This window comes from Aethalodelphis obliquidens, unplaced genomic scaffold (assembly GCF_003676395.1).
Source record: "Aethalodelphis obliquidens isolate GAN/ISIS:26980383/991018 unplaced genomic scaffold, ASM367639v1 scaffold55, whole genome shotgun sequence".
NCBI classification, from domain to species: Eukaryota; Metazoa; Chordata; class Mammalia; order Artiodactyla; family Delphinidae; genus Aethalodelphis; species Aethalodelphis obliquidens.
Window position 1 is genome coordinate 9012863 of NW_020837999.1, and position 17710 is coordinate 9030572.

The window sequence follows — 17710 nt, forward strand, 5'->3', positions numbered from 1 at the left end:
CAATGAGGTGGGTATGTGTGAGTGTATGTGGGAAAACAGGGTGGGGATATAAGGCCTGCTATGGGGATGTGGGGTGCATAAAGCGGGACATTCTTTTTTCAAAGAAATTCAAAACAGACTTCTGGAAGGTCATTTTCTAAGACTCTTGCTGGCAGTGTGAAAACAGCGCCCCCCCTTGTGCACGGCCTCACCCAGCCTCACGTGACCGCATCATCCTCCCCCCACGCAGGGCTGCCTCCCCCAGTATATATAAACCTCTGTGCAGCCAGGGCAGGAATCAGCCGGGCCACCCAGCCAGACACCTCGCGGCGCAGGGGAGAGTTCCAGAGGGAGCCTCGTCCAGCGGCTGCTCTGAGGGCTTCTGTGCACGTTGCTGCCACTGCAGGCCCGAGATGCCAGCTGTCCAGCTGCTGCTGCTGCTGGCCTGTCTGGTATGGGGTGTGGGTGCCAGGACAGCACAGTTCCGGAAGGCCAACGACCGCAGCGGCCGATGCCAGTACACCTTCAGCGTGGCCAGCCCCAATGAGTCCAGCTGCCTTGAGCAGGGCCAGGCCATGTCGGCCATCCAGGACCTGCAGAGAGACAGCAGCGAACAGCGCGCGGCCCTGGAGTCCACCAAAGCCCGGCTCAGCTACCTGGAGGCCCTCCTCCACCGCCTGACCTTGGGCCAGGCTGCCACGCCCTGGGACACCCAGGAGGGGCTGCAGAGGGAGCTGGAGTTAGCCTACAGCAACCTCGTCCGTGACAAGTCAGCTCTGGAGGAGGAGAAGAGACGACTGGAGGCAGAGAACGGGGATCTGGCCAGGAGGTTGGAAAGCAGTAGCGAGGAGGTAGCGAGCCTGAGGAGGGGCCTGTGTCCCCAGGCCCGCAGCACCTCTGAGGACGTGCCACCAGGCTCCAAGGAAGGTAACACCATGGGGTGAAGGTGGCACGGTTCACGGAAACCTGTTACAGGTGGCCAGGCCTGTCCTTCCTGCCCTCTCCTTTCTCCTGGAGACCACACATCTAGCGTGAGTCAGACAAATTAGGGAGGGCAAAGCAATCACTTTCACATGTTGCTAGTGAGTCAGCTCCCAAAAGTTCTGTTGAGGTTCGTGGTTCTGAGTTCTTTTTTATTATTATTTTTTAAATTTATTTTTTGGCTGCGTTGGGTTTTCGTTGCTGCGTGAGGGTTTTTCTCTGGTTGCGGCGAGCGGGGGCTACTCTTCGTTGCGGTGCGCAGGCTTCTCATTGCAGTGGCTTCTCTTGTTGCAGAGCACGGGCTCTAGGCGTGCGGGCTTCAGTAGTTGTGGCACACGGGCTCTAGAATGCAGGCTCAGTAGTTGTGTTGCTCCAGAGCATGTGGGATCTTCCCAGACCAGGGCTCGAACCCGTGTCCCCTGCATTGGCAGGCGGATTCTTAACCACTGCGCCACCAGGGAAGCCCCGGTTCTGAGTTCTTGTGCCTACCCATGACAGTTTTCACAATCCATAGCAAAATGAGAAATATAAAGACCAGGTGAGATGCAAATATATAGGATCAGTAGAAAGTTGCCAACTATCCTTTTTAGAAAACTGTCCTTTTGTGAATCTTCAGAGATTGTTGACGCTTACCTTTTGTTGTTAAAATGACCTCTGTTTATGAAATGACAATAGATTTATGAAATGATGATAGGTGGTAGGGTTTTTTTTTAAGTGTCCTTCCTGGGCAAAATAAAGAGGCAGCAACCCAGTGTGGGTTCCCTCAATATGTTGTTTTGGAAATTTTCCTGCTCTTGGTCCAATCTGAGAACCTCTGCTTTTAAGTCACTTTGAAGTGGCTTTTGCTACCTGAGATGTCATTCTGTTCATCCTGGTCCCTGCCAGGTGAGTCCATGAGTGTACACTGAGGGAGGAGGGACACTCTTCCCAGTAGTTGGGAAGAAAGTATTTGTGTCACTTTTTGTGAAACTCTGCTCCCAAATATTCACTGTTTAATAAGTTTTCCAATCATGAGGGAACAAGCAAGCAAATCCAGTTAGGGGACTATTAGTCTGGGCTCTTCAAAGATGTCAACATCAAGAAAGAAAAAATAAGGGAGCTGGGGGTGGGGGCCTTGTTTTCGATTAAAGGAGACTGTAGAGATGTAGTAACCAAAGGCAGTACATGATGCTGGAGTGGCCCCTGCATCCAGGGGGACAAAGCTACAAGGGACAGGTTTGGGATCCTTGAGGACATTTGAATATAGACTGCTTATCAGGTTGTGTTATTGGATTAGTGTTCAGTTTCTTGGGTGAGGTATGGTATTGTGGTTATGAAGAATATCCATGTTCTAAGGAGATACATACTCAAGCACTTAGGGATGAGGCATCAGAATGTCTACAGTTTACTTTCAAATGGTTTGCAAAGACTGTAAATATATAAAGAGAGAAAGAAAAATGATACAAATGTGACAAAATATTAGCAGTTGACGAATCTAAGTGAATGACACATGGGGGATTTATTGTACTGTCTGTTATCTTTTCAAAAGCTTTGAAAAATCTTCAAAATAAAATGAAGGGAAATCATCTTCTAAAGAGGCTCTGCATGAAAGGCAAAATCTGCACAGATGTGACACCAGAAAACCCAAGGGTCCGTGCCTGGGTGTGACCTCGGGCATGTCATTTAGTCTCTGCACCTTGGTTTCTCACCCATAACGTGGCAATGAAAATTCCTGTTGTGAATAATGATTTTTGTAGGGTTCAAATGAAATGACTCTAAGGTATAAAGGATTTTTTAAAATCCTGTATTGATAGAGTTGGAAAAGATCCAATTCTAAATTCTACAATGAAGGGAAGTAAGGTCACAAGATGCCAAGGGATCCCAGGTTGAACAGCTGAGCAGTGATGGTGCTGAGACTTGCTGAACTTGAGTCTTTGAGCACAAATGAAAGAATCATTATTAATAGAAGTGTTATGAGGCATTACGTATTTCAGACTGTTAACTGAATGAACAGAACCCATGAGAGAGAGACAGAGAGAGAGAGAGAGAGAGAGAGAGAGAGAGAGAGAGTGTGTGTGTATGTGAGAGAGAGAGAAAATAGAGGAAACATTTTTTTTATTGTCTTGTGGTCATTTAACAAGTTTTTGGGAATTTATTCAATGTGTTCTCTGATTTTATATACATATATTTTAAAATTTATTTGTTTTATTTATTTATTTTTGGCTGCATTGTATCTTCATTGCAGTGTGCGGGCTTCTCACTGCGGTGGCTTCTCGTTGCAGAGCACAGGCTCTAGGCACGCGGACTTCAGTAGCTGTGGCACGTGGGATCAGTAGTTGTGGCTCGTGGGCTCTAGAGCACAGGCTCAGTAGTTGTGGCGCACGGGCTTAGTTGCTCCATGGCACGTGGGATCTTCCCAGATCAGGGCTCGAACCCGTGTCCCCTGCATTGACAGGCGGACTCTTAACCACTGCACCACCAGGGAAGCCCTGATTTTATATTTCTTTTTGTCCTTTCCAGCTGCTCTACTTTTGAAATAAAGACAACAGCCCATTATAGTGAACTACAGACTTGGAAGCTCTTTTCTAGCAGTGGGTTTTTCGTGAGCAGGAAATTACATTAGTACAAGAATGTATAGCTGGAAAGGGGGCCTCGAGAGCATCTGATGCCTCTGGCTTATTTGTGCAGATGTGGAACTTAGGCCCAGAGAGGCTGCTCAGAGGTTCCCGGTCACCAGCCCTCTAGTGGCAGAGCCAGGACTAGAATTCAAGCCCCTCCCCCGATGTTCAGTGGCTCTTCAGGACCCTGACGTGACCTCTAGTTTATAGAACCTAAAGATGAATGACAGAAAAGCTACATTTAAACATCAGGGAAAGAGCGCTTGGAACAAAAGATGTGCTTCAAGGTCCTAGATTTGAGAGTAAAGGGGTGTTTGGTGCAGCTGGGATTCAGGTGTAGGTGTGCTTTAGGCAGGAGAGGCAATAACTGAGGGATGGAGGGTGTGGGACTGAGGGCTTAGTGAGGCCGAGTGGGCAGAGGAAAGGCCTGAGGAGGTGGACTTTTCCTGACTCCACCTGTAATTCGAACTGTCACCACCATCTTCTTTATTGTGTAGTTATTATATAGAAAAAAAGTGTCCTTAGGGGGCTTCCCTGGTGGTGCAGTGGTTGAGAGTCCGCCTGCCGATGCAGGGGACATGGGTTCGCGCCCCGGTCCGGGAAGATCCCACATGCCGCGGAGTGGCTGGGTCCGTGAGCCATGGCCGCTGAGCCTGCGCATCCGGAGCCTGTGCTCTGCAACGGGACAGGCCACAACAGTGACAGGCCCGCGTACTGCAAAAAAAAAAAAAAAAAAGTCCTTAGAATCATGGAAGTCACTTGTTTATACGTGTGTGTGTGTGTGTGAGTTGAAATAATATATGCATATAAGATGTTGTAGTAATAATTCTGTAGTGAAATGTCTAGAAATCTTTAAATCTTTTAAATAAATAGAAAATACAGATTACCAAAAGAGAAACTAGAGTTGCTCATAGCGTCACAAGAGAAATCCCACCTTCCCCTTTATTTCTCGTCTGCTTTGGACTCTCAGAGAACAGAACCTGGGATGAGGGCTTGTGTGCAGTGTTTGTATGGGCCACGATCCCAGGGAGGAGAATCGGGGACAGGGGAGAGTGTGACAGGGAAGGAAAGAGAACCAGCATGGGGCAGTGGGGGAGGGCCCTTCTTCAACTGGTCCCCATGGTGGGCAGCAAAGGCTGTACCCCATCAAGACTTCTGAGAATCTGTGTAGAATGCAACAGAGAAAGGGAGCATTCCTTCCCAGATCCGATACTCTGTTGGCCAAGGATCATCCCATGGGGTATATTGCACTTCCCTGATCCACAGATGTGAGCACCAGGCTTGTTCTTGCAGAGGTTGACACAGCAATGGCTAGAAAAAGGTGGGCAAGATATGCAGGGAGGGGCACCAGAGTTGCTCAACACAAGTGCTGCAGATTCACTTCCTCACTTACAGGATGGGGAGAATAATCCCCCCAATTAGAAGTAACGCAGGAAAGCATCCAGCACAGTGCCTGGCACTGAGTGACCACCCAGTAAATGGATTATAGCTACGAAGGGCTTCTTTTGCTTGAGCTCCACTGTTTAAAAATGTCATTTATAGGGACTTCCCTCGTGGCGCAGTGGTTAAGAATCCATCTGCCAATGCAGGAGACAGGGGTTCGATCCCTGGTCTGGGAAGATCCCACGTGCCATGGAGCAGCTAAGCCCGTGCTCCACAACTACTGAAGCCCGCGCACTCTAGAGCCTGTATGCCGCAACTACTGGGCCCATGCGCTGCAACTACTGAAGCCCGTGCACTCTGGGGCCCACGTGCCGCCACTACTGAGCCCACATGCTGCAACTACTGAAGCCTGCATGCCTAGAGCCCGTGTGCCCTGCAACAAGAGAAGCCACTGCAATGAGAAGCCTGCGCACAGCAATGAAGAGTAGCCCCCGCTCACCACAACTAGAGAAAGCCTGCACACAGCAACGAAGACCCAGTGAGGCCAAAAAAAAAGAATGTCATTTATAGATCAAAATGTCGACGTGTACATATCATTTCTGTAACACGCATTGATTCCAGAGACAGTATATGTTGGAGCAGCACCCAGGACAGTAGTCTGCTAGCTAATATTCACCTTCTAGAGTATTCACGACAACCTGTGATTATGTTGGCACCCTTCTTTTTCTTCATCCTCTTCATGTATATAATACTGACCTAACTTTTCAGGCAGTGATAGAAAATAACTACAAAAATCATTACAATGTCATTTGCTTATATATCTACACATAAGTATATAAATAGGACAGAGCATGAAGAAAATATTTCCAAAATTTTATAATAGACATGAACTTCTCAACCGCAGAAGGACTGAATTTTCATAGAAACAAACAAAAGCCCTAAAAATTTTTAGCTGTCTGATACAATACAGTCCTTAATCTTTTCATAACCTCTTTTTGTTTTTCTCCCACATTCAGAATGAAATTTGAGTGATTTTGAAACATTCCAGAGAAATTTTAGTTTTGTTACATTTTTACTGAGGATCATTTCATTTATAGTTTGAGCTAAGAATTCTGAGGCTCAGAGAAATTGAGTAATTGCCCAAAGTCACACAGCTGGTACATGGCAGGACTGAATTAGGAAACTATGACTTCTGGCTCAGCCAGGCCCCTTTACGCAACGGCTTCCCTTCCTTTGGGCTCTGCATCCTCTCCCACAGGTGTTGCTTCTTACGCCAGGCGACTCTACTCTTGGAATCTGACCGTTGCCAGGTGTTCCAACCATCCCACCTGCCAACTGAGAACTGGCCTTACAGTCATTCTGGAAGCCATTCCCTGACCCTATGTTTGTTTGTTTGTTTGTTTTTTTGCGGTACACGGGCCTCTCACTGTTGTGGTCTCTCCCGTTGCGGAGCACAGGCTCCGGATGCGCAGGCTCAGCGGCCATGGCTCACGGGCCCAGCCGCTCCACGGCATGCGGGACCTTCCCGGACCGGGGCACGAACCCATGTCCCCTGCATCGGCAGGCGGACTCCCAACCACTGCGCCACCAGGGAAGCCCAAACTTATGTTTTATTGTGATTCTTGTTTACTCCAAAGAAAGCACATGAGGTGTGGTTCTTGCAAAGGGTTTGGGGGTTAGGGGGCCAGGGAGAAAGACCCCCTGGTTAGAGCCCTGAGGACCTTGGTGGGACCAGGAAAGGAACTGGGCACCAGCCAGGCACGTGTAGGGGAGGAAGAGCTGACGGGAAGATGTCTCTCTGGGAAAATCGCCTGGGAGCGGTGTGTGTATGAGTCACCCACTGGAATCTGAGTCAACTCCAGGAGTGGGTCACCCCCTGAGGTGCTGAGCAGTGTAGAGCCTCTGGAAGCAGTCTCAGTTCAAGCAGGAGGCATATACCACATAGCAGGTTAAGTCAGGGATGTTCAATATAAAGAATTAACTGATGAAAGAGCAACTATGAGATAAAATAAACCCCACATGGCACCCTAGGGCTGAGGGAGGGTACAGAGGAAGGACAAACTTGGAATGGGTTCCGACATCACTGAGGAAGGTGGGGTTGAGCCCATCAGAGAGCAGAGACGCTGGCTGGTTAGCCCAGGCTGGCGGTGGAATGGACAACTCCTGAGTCTGGGAAAGGCTGCAGGAGCCCTGCAGAGCCAGCGTAGGGGCTTGCAGAGGTCTGCAGAGCACAGGGGGTCCCCATGCAAGGACTCTGGGTGCGGTGTTGAGAGGGTCGTGGAAACGTTATGGCCAGGCTGAGGCTGCAAGGTCACAGAAGAACCACATCCTTGGCAAGTGCCTGAGGCAGAGCTCCACCAGATATCCTCACACTCCTGCTGCCAGCCCAGCCCCTGCGGGACACTGCAGGAGACTGGGCGCCCCCCCCCACCACTGTGTCCCTCTAGCGCCCTCTACTGAGAAAGCCTAACATCATACTCACTTTAAAGGAGAAATGTCTCTTTTTTTGAGAGAGCATCTATGGAAGGGTGCATTCAGCACTGACAGGCAGTACATTTATAACTGACCCACATCCCCACCACAGGGTGGAAAGGTTCACAACTGCCATGACGATGGCACACGTGGGTTCAAGTGCTAGTCCCACCACTTACCAGCTGTGTGACCTTGGGCAAGTAACTTAACCTCTCTGAGCCTCAGCTTCCTCTTCTGCAAAACGAAGATCATAACGTTCCCTCTTAGGACTGTTATGTGGAATAGGGGTAATGATAGCAAAAGCCTAGCACAGGACCTGGCTCATAGGAGGCACTTATTAAGTGGTGGCAATAGTTAAATTAGGGGCAGACTGCAGTTCTAAAGCCTTATTCTATTTCTCTAAAACTTTTGAAGGCACCAGATCACATAAATAATTTATATAAAACTGCTTTGAAACTCTTTTCACAAAGAAGCTGTTTTTCAGTATTTCAGTGCCAGTACTTTAAATGTCTTCAATGAAGTTACCTGGGAAAATGCCTGTTTGGGTTTGTTTCCCCCTCACTTTTTTTTTATTCCCTGTGGCTAAAGAGGGCCTTTTCCTTTCTTTCTTTCTTTTTTTTTCTTTTGGCTACACCACGTGGCTTGTGGGGCTCTTAGTTCCCCGACCAGGGATCAAACCTGCGCCCCCCGCATTGAAAGTGAGGAGTCTTAACCACTGGACCTACAGGGAATTCCCAAGAGGGCATTTCCGCACCAGCATGTGGCATCTTAGTTCCCTGACTAGGAACTGAACCCGAGCCCCCTGCACTGGAAGCGTGGAGTCTTAACCACTGGACCGCCAGGGAAGTCCCCCATTTTTCTGAATTTTCTTCTCACTGACTTGCAGGTGTGTGCCTCTACTTTTCTCAATATACATCTTCTTTTCAGTAAAATTTCTCACTGAATTATATGACCATCCTAGCTACACTCACAGAGTGAAACGATTTGTATCAGAGGCACAGAGGAAGGAGCCAGGTGCAGGGGAGGGCAGGCTCACAGTAGCCCTTGATGGATGGCAACTGCGAGTCAAGGAGCTGAAGGGCAGGGAGCTGGGGTGGGGTGAGGGAACTCTGCAGCTTGGTACAGATGTCACTGCAGTATTTCTCTCTCACTTCACGTTACTTGACACCAGCTCCTATGTTCTGAGAATTAATGGAAACAAAGTTTGAATTATCCTGAGGAACAGTGGTCTAAGGAAAGGTACAAAGGAAAGGAAAACAGCTCATCTCAGGGAACTCGCTCAGTGACATGACTTTGAGAAACGGCCACAGTGTATGAGCCTCTGGTCAGTGTCAGAGGTTGCATAGGCAAGGCAGGGGGTGGTGGCTTCTGACAGCCAGGAGTCAGGGCTCTCTCCTTGTGTTTTAGGCCTAAGAGATAAGTCAAGTGGTTGGGAGAGGCAGACAGAGGGCAGAGGCCTGGGCTTCAGGAGGCTGGGACGGTTGAAGACAGCTCTGTCAGCCCCTCGTAAAGGAAGGGGCTTCCTCACACTTACCTATTCCTGGCAGCACAGAAGAACAGGGGACCTTGGGCACCCTGTTCCTCTCGCATGCTGCCCACGCAGGTCCCGGACTGGTCTGGTCTAGGGAACCTACATCTGACCTAGTAGAGCAGCCTCTGCCTTGGGTACCCTCCTAGGTCTAGGCAATCTTTAGAGGGAAGAACGGAGGTGTTTCCTCACCTCCACAGCTCTTCAGACAGGGAGAAGGAGATTCAAGGAACCAAATTAACTTCCCAGGACTTTCCAGCAACTGTTTGGATGGTCCAACCGATCCTGGTTCCCAAAGTAGCCTGGAATGAACCCATGTTACTTCCTGGCCAAGAGGACTTTGCCAGATTATCCATTCCTAAAGGGAACCATGGACCAGCTGTATCTTATTCACCTTTTTTCTCCACATCTAGTCTTAACAGTTAATAGGTGCTCCAGAGGGGCTGGCTGACAGGATGGATAAACAGCTTCCCAAGGCTGCGGACACCGAAGACCTTCCACATCCCTAGGGGTACTCCCAATTACCCCTGGAGTGTGGAGTGCATATCTAGGATGACCTCAGTTGGCTACACGTTTTGGCTTAGAGTTCATAACCGGTCACCCGGCCCAGTCTAGACTGAGGAACGTCCCAGGGTGTGAGCACGCACCCCCTCCAGGGCAGTCACACTCCCCTGGAGGCCAGCTGAACACTCCCCTGGAGGCCAGGCCCCTGCATGAAAGGCAGGGGTGGAGACTGCTGTGGGGTCGGGAGGGGAGGTGGACGGGCTACACCTGAAGGCCAACCCCAGCGCCCTGGCCCAGCCCAAGCCTTAGCGCTTCTTAGCTGGGTGCTTTCCCTACCTCCTTATAGGAGCCTTTTCTAGTACTGTAGTTCACCTAAGCTGAATACCAGCGACTATAAGAGGGTACCTTGATTCCAGACATGTGAAAATGTGAAAGAATGTGCGGCTGAAGATTGATGAAATGTGGCACATCCAGGAGGGTTAAGAGTTCCATTGCCTGAGAGGTGAATTTAGAAGAGTTAAGCTAACAAGTGATGAAAGACAGAGAATGTCTTCCTGACTTTCTGGGCTGTGTGGGAGCCCAGCCGCAGGCATTGCCCTGACTGCCCTCCCTGCTATTCTGCTGGGCTGGGGGCCAGGTCAGACTGCCTGAGACGTTCAGCAAGAGAAAAGGCCGATGTTTTAAGCATATCTTTTGACATCTGGGTCTTGCTGATAACAGGAGGGACTGCCCCTCAGAGGGTTAGCCAATTCTTAAAGATGGTAAATGGCTCACCTGTAAGCACACCTTTCATACGCAAATGAACCAATTCGATGCCTACACCCCCAACCCCTCCTCCATCGGGTCTCACACTCAGGGCGACTATTCTCCTGCCCTGATCAATGCGGGCCAGGTACCAGACAACTGGGGACAGCTCCTACGCTTCAGAGCCTGCAGAAATTATTCAGAGTAGCCAATCCTAAACCTGCTTACCCTGCCTCACTCATTCCTTCCCCTGGAAATCAAAATAAAGCTCTCACCCATGTTCCCCCTCCCTCCTGATGAACCCTGGTTGCTTCACCGTGTGGCCCTCTATGGGGTGGGGTCCCCCCTCCTCTAGGGATCAGTGAGTATAACGAGCTATCTTTTTAATGGCAATTGTCTCCTGATTTGTTGGCCTCATCATACCTGAACCATAATCCAACCTGCATTTTAAAACAGCTGCTCCTGTGGCTGTGCTTTTTCCTTGTATTCAAGGGCTGCTATATGCCATGATCCTAAGTCAAAGTAGCAACGTGTGATACACTGTGATGACTTAACGTCTAACCAGTGTCATCCACACCTCTTCCCTTCTCCATGGCTCAAACCGTCTCCCAAATTCCTGTAGGAAACCTGCACACTCTCTTCCTTGTCTAAAATGGTCTTGGAAAGGGATCTGACAGAATATTTCAGCCGAGCACGTTAAAGCTTAATATGTTACTTCTTACGGGAACATTTGCATTATGACAGGAGAAAAAAACACCTAAGTCAGGCAGAGAATTGTTAATTGTTGAATTTCTGGCGTCCCAGAAAATGCTAAGGATTTTCTCAATATCCCTGCATCACACCTCACCTACTCATAAATCAGACCTTCTAGTGGGAATTATTTTAATTTTGTACAAGCTTACTTTATTTTGAATACTCTACTCTGTGCTAGGCACATTGCTATGCAATTTATTATTTGTGAGCTTTTTATCATGGAATTTTTCAAACATTCACAAAAGTAGAGAGAATAATACAAACCCTAACATATCTATCACCCAGCTCCAACAGTTGTCAGCATAGCCCAATCTTGTTTCATTGTCCCTCCCCCTCCCTGAACCCCATTTATTATCTTAAAACAAATCTCAAACATCCTCATGTCTTTGGAAGCCTATTTAAATCCCATTCCCAACATAGTCTATCCTTAGGCCTTTTTCCTCACAGTAGTTTTGCCTCTTTCTTTTAATATAGTTTCTAAATGGAATTTGGAGAACGTGGACTTTCAGGAATTGAAGTCAGAGTTAACTGAGGTTCCTGCTTCCCGAATCTTGAAGGAGAGTCCCTCTGGTCAACCCAGGAGTGAAGAGGGAGGCACTGGTATGGAGTTCAATTTCTCCTCTGCTGTACCAATGTGGTCTTTATCTGTGTCTAGCTCTGCATTCAGAGTTGCTCAGCCCACTATGGGGGAGTGGGGTGGACAAATAACCTCCCTGGGAGCAGAGGCAGGAAAGGGGAAGAGGAACAGAAGCCCCTTTCTGCTCCCTTTCCAGGGCACACTGGCAGGATGTTGGCCTTTCCCTAGCAAAGCTCTGTATCTTATCACCTACACTTGGGATGGGGACTGGGCTGCACTGAGGGAAGATGAGAGATGTGTTTGTTCCACCCACTTGGTTGTCATATAGAATTGATTGCACCTGAAAAACAACATTTTTCAGTAGATCCTTCATATCTTTATCTTGGGGACAGAGAGACACCATGGACCATCCCAGTATAGTGTCTGTTACTAAAGGTACCTTTTCTGAACTTTGGGTATTTAGGAAAAGTACAATTGACCCTCTGAAAGGTGTTCCCTGAAAGCCTGACTTTAAGACAAGGGCTGTGTCTTTCAGAGACAGTGACTATCCATGTTGTTGACAGTTATTGCTAGTACAGAGGGCATGCATGAGGATGGAGAGTTTTGAGATATTCAGAATATGATTCTCCGAGATATGGGCAACAAAGAGTTTCCACTTTCTGTAAGGAAATTGAGATGCCCATTAAAATACAGAGGTTTATTGTGATTCGATCAAATTTAAGTTTTTCAACCAACTCTTCATTTAAAAAATCATACTGAGATTTTATTATATTAAAATGATGGCTGGGGCTCCCCTGGTGGCGCAGTGGTTGAGAGTCCGCCTGCCGATGCAGGGGACACGGGTTCGTGCCCCAGTCTGGGAAGATCCCACATGCCATGGAGCGGCTGGCCCTGTGAGCCATGGCCGCTGAGCCTGTGCGTCCGGAGCCTGTGCTCCACAATGGGAGAGGCCACAACAGTGAGAGGCCCACGTACCACAAAAAAAAAAAAATAGTAAAATGATGGCTGAAGTATGTGGTCCATTGGGGAAGGGCTTGAAAAACTTGTTTTATAGAGATTATTACAATGACTTGATTATTGTCTCATTTTTTTATAATAATGAAATAAATCAGACATGAAAGCCATAAACAGTAATGCAATGAACATCATGAGACGTTGCCCAGCTTAAGTCAAATATTACAAATACAGTGTGAAGCCCTCTGTGCAGCCTTCATCTTTACAACCAATACTGAGTAGAAGTATTTATTGAAAAGAATCCACGTATAAGAGGACCCATACTGTTCAAACCCATGTTGTTCAAGGGTCAACTGTACTCTGATATCACATAGTGATCACAGAAAATTTACTGGGCATTTACTCTATACCGAGCACTTAACATGTATAATTACATTTAAAACTTACCACAGCTCTACTACCCAAAACACTACTCTTATCTCCCCTTATAAATCACAAAACTGAATCTTAGAGAGCAAAGTAACTTATTGAAAGTCACAATAAGTGACAAAATAAGGTGATGCGTGGCAAAGCCCGGTTTAAACCCAGACGGTCTGTCTCTGGGGTTCTCACTTCTACCGGCTCTGCCATGATTCCACATTGTGGAAAGATGGTGGCTACATGGTATTTGTTTTAATTCACCAGGATGTGGAGAACTCATTTGGGTAGGAGAACCTGTCACTCTGAGAACAGCTGAAACACTCACGGGCAAGTACGGCGTGTGGATGAGAGACCCCCAGGCCACCTACCCCTATACCCAGGAGACCACGTGGAGAATCGACACAGTGGGCACAGACATCCGCCAGGTTTTTGAGTATGACCTCATCAGCCAATTCCTGCAGGGCTACCCCTCCAAGGTGCACGTGCTGCCCAGGCCGCTGGAAAGCACAGGCGCCGTGGTGTACCAGGGCAGCCTCTACTTCCAGGGGGCGGAGTCCAGAACGGTGATCAGATACGAGCTGCGCACCGAGACGCTGAAGGCTGAGAAGGAAATCCCTGGAGCCGGCTACCACGGGCAGTTCCCCTATTCCTGGGGCGGCTACACAGACATCGACCTGGCAGTAGATGAGACAGGCCTCTGGGTCATCTACAGCACTGAGGCAGCCAAAGGCGCCATTGTCCTCTCCAAGCTGAACCCAGAGAATCTGGAGCTGGAACAAACCTGGGAGACTAACATCCGTAAGCAGTCGGTGGCCAACGCCTTCATCATCTGCAGCACCTTGTATACCATCAGCAGCTATTCATTGCCTGATGCTACCGTCAACTTCGCATACGACACCAGCACCGGTAGCAGCAAGGCCCTGATGGTCCCGTTCAAGAACCGCTACAAGTACAGCAGCATGATCGACTACAACCCCCTGGAGAAGAAGCTCTTTGCCTGGGACAACTTCAACATGGTCACCTATGACATCAGGCTCTCCCAGGTGTGAAAAGCCGCCGAGCGCTAGCAGAAAAGGCAGAAGGAAATGATGTTGAGGGTTCCTGAGGGGAAAGCCAGCCAGCCAGCCCATGCCCATGCAGCTTTTCTGGCTTTCCAAGCTTGCATTAACCCAGAAGAATGTGCATGGTCACCATGTCCAACTGGGCGGGAATAACAGTCTGGGGATTTAGATGATTCCACATTATAATAGATATTCTTTTCTTCTGTCAGCTTTTAAAGGGATATTTAACCAAAATAGTTTAAGTTTTCTGGTGATTTGAGGCAAAAGCTATAATGCATAGTAGTTTCTTCATGAAAACCACAAAGTTTTTAATAAATGGCCCTCAATGGCTAAATAACATATGTTTGGAGAATAGTTTGGGAAAAACATGTTTCCCTACGTGGAACCTGTTCCATGCATCACCTGCTCTTGCATGTTGCCTGATTACCATGAGCTATAATAACAAGCAGCACTCCTAAAGGCAAAGGAACAGCTATTGCGGCAGCGCTGAACATATATAAAATGTGTTTACTACAGGTGGCTTCTAATGCTACAGGTGGGATCCAGTTGGATATTACAGCAACTTTGCCCCGTGAAATAAAATAATCTTACACAATATTCTCCTTGAACTTTGTGGGATACTTTGCTGGAGAGAAGAGTACAGATTCCAACCATCAGATAATTCCTTTGGGTTGGGAGGTATGATTACAGGCTGCTAAAATTTCGGGGTGTGTGTGTGTGTGTGTGTGTGTGTGTGTGTGTGTGTAACTGAGAGGATTATGCCTGGTTTTGAGGTGTCACCCACGATGACAGCAGGCAAACAGTGGAATCCATACCTTCCTACGCCCATCTCCTGGTGATTTTGGTCCTTCTCGAATAATCTTTTCATCTTTTCTCCAACTTACCCTCTTTCACCCTAGCTCTATTTTGGTTCTTATTTGCTGTCACAGGTATGAATTTCATAAGCCATAACCTCAGGTGAGCAGACCTAAGGAATTTAATTACCTCTTTACCTAAATTTAAATACCTCTTTAAAGGTCTAGCTCCAAAGACAGTCACATTCTAAGGTACTGGGGGTTAGGACTTTAACATATGAAGTGGCGGGGAGACAGTTCAGCCCATAACAACTGGGTATTACCACTCTACTCCACTGGTAGCAAACTCTTAAAACCTAGAAAACCCAGAAGTCAGAGTGCATGAAGCCATTCACCCTTCTAAGGACATGTAGCTGCCAGGTGTTGTTGAATGAAAAGCGGAAGACGAGACACTTGGGTGATGAGATGAGTGGTCACAGCACACACATAGGTAAGGCCAACCCTGCTTGCACAGCCCTGCCCACGTTTCCTTTTCTTTCCCTCCACCAGCTACTGCTTCTGGCTTCAGGATGGAAGAAGAGGGCGATGGAAGGAGGAACAGAAGGGAGAAGGAAACTCTTCACTTAGCTTCCAGGACATTAAACTCCTCCTCCATTATGGATTTCTCCTTCTTGGTTTTTATCTGTTTGTTCTGCTGGTTCTTCCTTTTAGTCTGTGTTAGTCAGACTTTTCCAGAGAAATAGAACCAATAGGAGATATATAAGTATAAATACAGATTCAGACATAAAAAGAGATTTAGTATGAGGAATTGGCTCATGCAATTGTGGAGAAGTCCCACTGTCTGCCACCTGCAAGCTGGAGAGCCAGGAAAGCTGGTCCAAGTTCCAAGGCCTGAAAACTAGGGGAGCCAATGGTGTAAATCTCAGAGCAGGGTAGAAGACCAATGTCCCAGTTCAAACAGGCCAGCAGGGAGCAAAATGGGTGAATTCCTCCTTCCTCCACCTTTCTGTTCTTTTCAGGCCCTAAATGGATTGTATGATGCCCAGCCTTACTGCGAAGGGTGATCTACTTTACTGAGTCCACCAGTTCAAATGCTAACCTCATCCAGACACGCCCTCACAGACGCATCTAGAAATAATGTTTAATCTGGGCACCCCTTGGTTCAGCCAAGTTGACACATAACATGAACCAACACATAGCCCCAACCTCTTAGGATTGTAGCACCCCAGGGCTCACTTTAGGGTTTATCTACTCATTCGTCTGGTGATCTCGTCTAGCATCATGGCTTTAAATGCCATCTCTATGCGGACAATGCCTCAAATTTATATCTCCAGCCCAGACTGCTCCTGAACTCCAGATTCATACATTCATTTGCCCACTTGACTTCTCCATTTAAATGTCTGTTAGGCATATTAAGTGAGCAAGAATGGAATTTCTGAGTTTTCCCATCCCATCCCCTCAGACACTCCAAATCTACTCGTCTTGAAGCTGATGGAAACTCCATCCCTCCAGTTGCTCAGACCAAAAATCTTGGGGTCATCCCTTACTCTTCTCTCTCACAACCCCTCATCCAAACCATCAGAAACTTTTATTGGTTCTATCTTCAAATATATATATATCTAGAATCTGACCACCTTTCTCACCATCCCAACTATTACTTGTCCAAATTATCATTGTCTTTTTCCTGGATTACTACAGTAGCCTCTGAAATGATTGTTTCCTCCCGTCGTACAGCCTGTCCTCCACACAAACAGCCAGAGCATGCGTCTCCTTTTCTGAACACCCTCCATGCCTTCCCAGCTCATTCAAAGTCAGTCCTTACACAGCCGCACGTGATCTACCTCCTTCCGCCCCCACCAGTGACTTCATCTACTAATGGCCCCTGATTCACTCTACTCCAGCCAAGCCCCACTGGCCCCTTCTCCTCTGGATACACCTTTGTCTTAAGGCCTTTGCACTGGCTCTTCCCTCTGCTCTGATGTCCACACACCTAACTCCATCACTGTCTTCAAGGTTTTACTCAAATATCACCTTCCTAATGAGGCCTACCCAGACCACCCTATTTAAAATTGCAACTCACCTGCTTCTTCCTCTGCCACTTCTAATCTTTCTTACCCTGTCTTATTATTTTAAAATGTCTTTTCCATTACATTTAACATCTCCTAACATATAATTCATTGTTTTTAAATTATATATACCTTTTGTCAGTCTTCCCCCACTGGAGTGTAAATTCCATGGGGGCAGCGATTGTTTTGTTCAGTAATATGTCCCTAAACCCACTTGCACTGTTGGTGGGAATGTAAATTGATACAGCCACTATGGAGAACAGTATGGAGTTTCCTTAAAAAACTACAAATAGAACTACCATACGACACAGCAATCCCACTACTGGGCATATACCCTGAGAAAACCGTAATTCAAAAGGAGTCATGTACCACAATGTTCATTGCAGCTCTATTTACAATAGCCAGGATATGGAAGCAACCTAAGTGTCCCTCGACAGATGAATGGATAAAGAAGATGCGGCACATATATACAATGGAACATTACCCAGCCATAAAAAGGAACAAAGCTGAGTTATTTGTAGTGAGGTGGGTGGACCTAGAGACTGTCATACAGAGTGAAGTAAGTCAGAAAGAGAAAAACAAATACTGTATGCTAACACATATATATGGAATCTAAAAAAAAAAAAAAGATCAGAAGAACCTAGGGGCAAGATGGGAATAAAGATGCAGACCTACTAGAGAATGGACTTGAGGATATGGGGAGGGGGAAGGGTAAGCTGTTACAAAGTGAGAGAGTGGCATGGACATATATACACTACCAAACGTAAAATAGATAGCCGGTGGGAAGCAGCCACATAGCACAGGGAGGTCAGCTCGGTGCTTTGTGACCACATAGAGGGGTGGGATAGGGAGGGTGGGAGGGAGGGAGACGCAAGAGGGAAGAGATATGGGAACATA

General features: G+C 47.5%; 1 protein-coding gene across 2 annotated transcripts; it reads left to right on the forward strand.

Annotated features, from left to right (window-relative positions):
- Positions 1–315: 315 nt before the first annotated feature.
- MYOC (myocilin) lies at positions 316–17107 on the forward strand. 2 transcript variants are annotated; one of them, XM_027086322.1, is made up of 3 exons: positions 316–906; positions 11416–11541; positions 13157–17107. In XM_027086322.1, exons 1-3 carry the CDS (start codon positions 393–395, stop codon positions 13939–13941), a joined length of 1425 nt encoding a protein of 474 aa, XP_026942123.1. In that variant the 5' UTR covers positions 316–392; the 3' UTR covers positions 13942–17107. The 2 variants fall into 2 exon arrangements, with proteins under 2 accessions (XP_026942123.1, XP_026942124.1); XM_027086323.1 differs by lacking the exon at positions 11416–11541 and having other exon boundaries at positions 435–906.
- The last annotated feature ends 603 nt before the right edge of the window (positions 17108–17710 follow it).

Excerpts from the sequence above, each read along its gene's own strand:
- MYOC (XM_027086322.1), top strand. The coding sequence starts at position 393 with ATGCCAGCTGTCCAGCTGCTGCTGCTGCTGGCCTGTCTGGTATGGGGT. Across the intron at positions 907-11,415 it reads GCCACCAGGCTCCAAGGAAG|TTTCTAAATGGAATTTGGAG; the intron begins GTAACACCATGG and ends CTTTTAATATAG. Across the intron at positions 11,542-13,156 it reads GAGTGAAGAGGGAGGCACTG|GATGTGGAGAACTCATTTGG; the intron begins GTATGGAGTTCA and ends TTAATTCACCAG.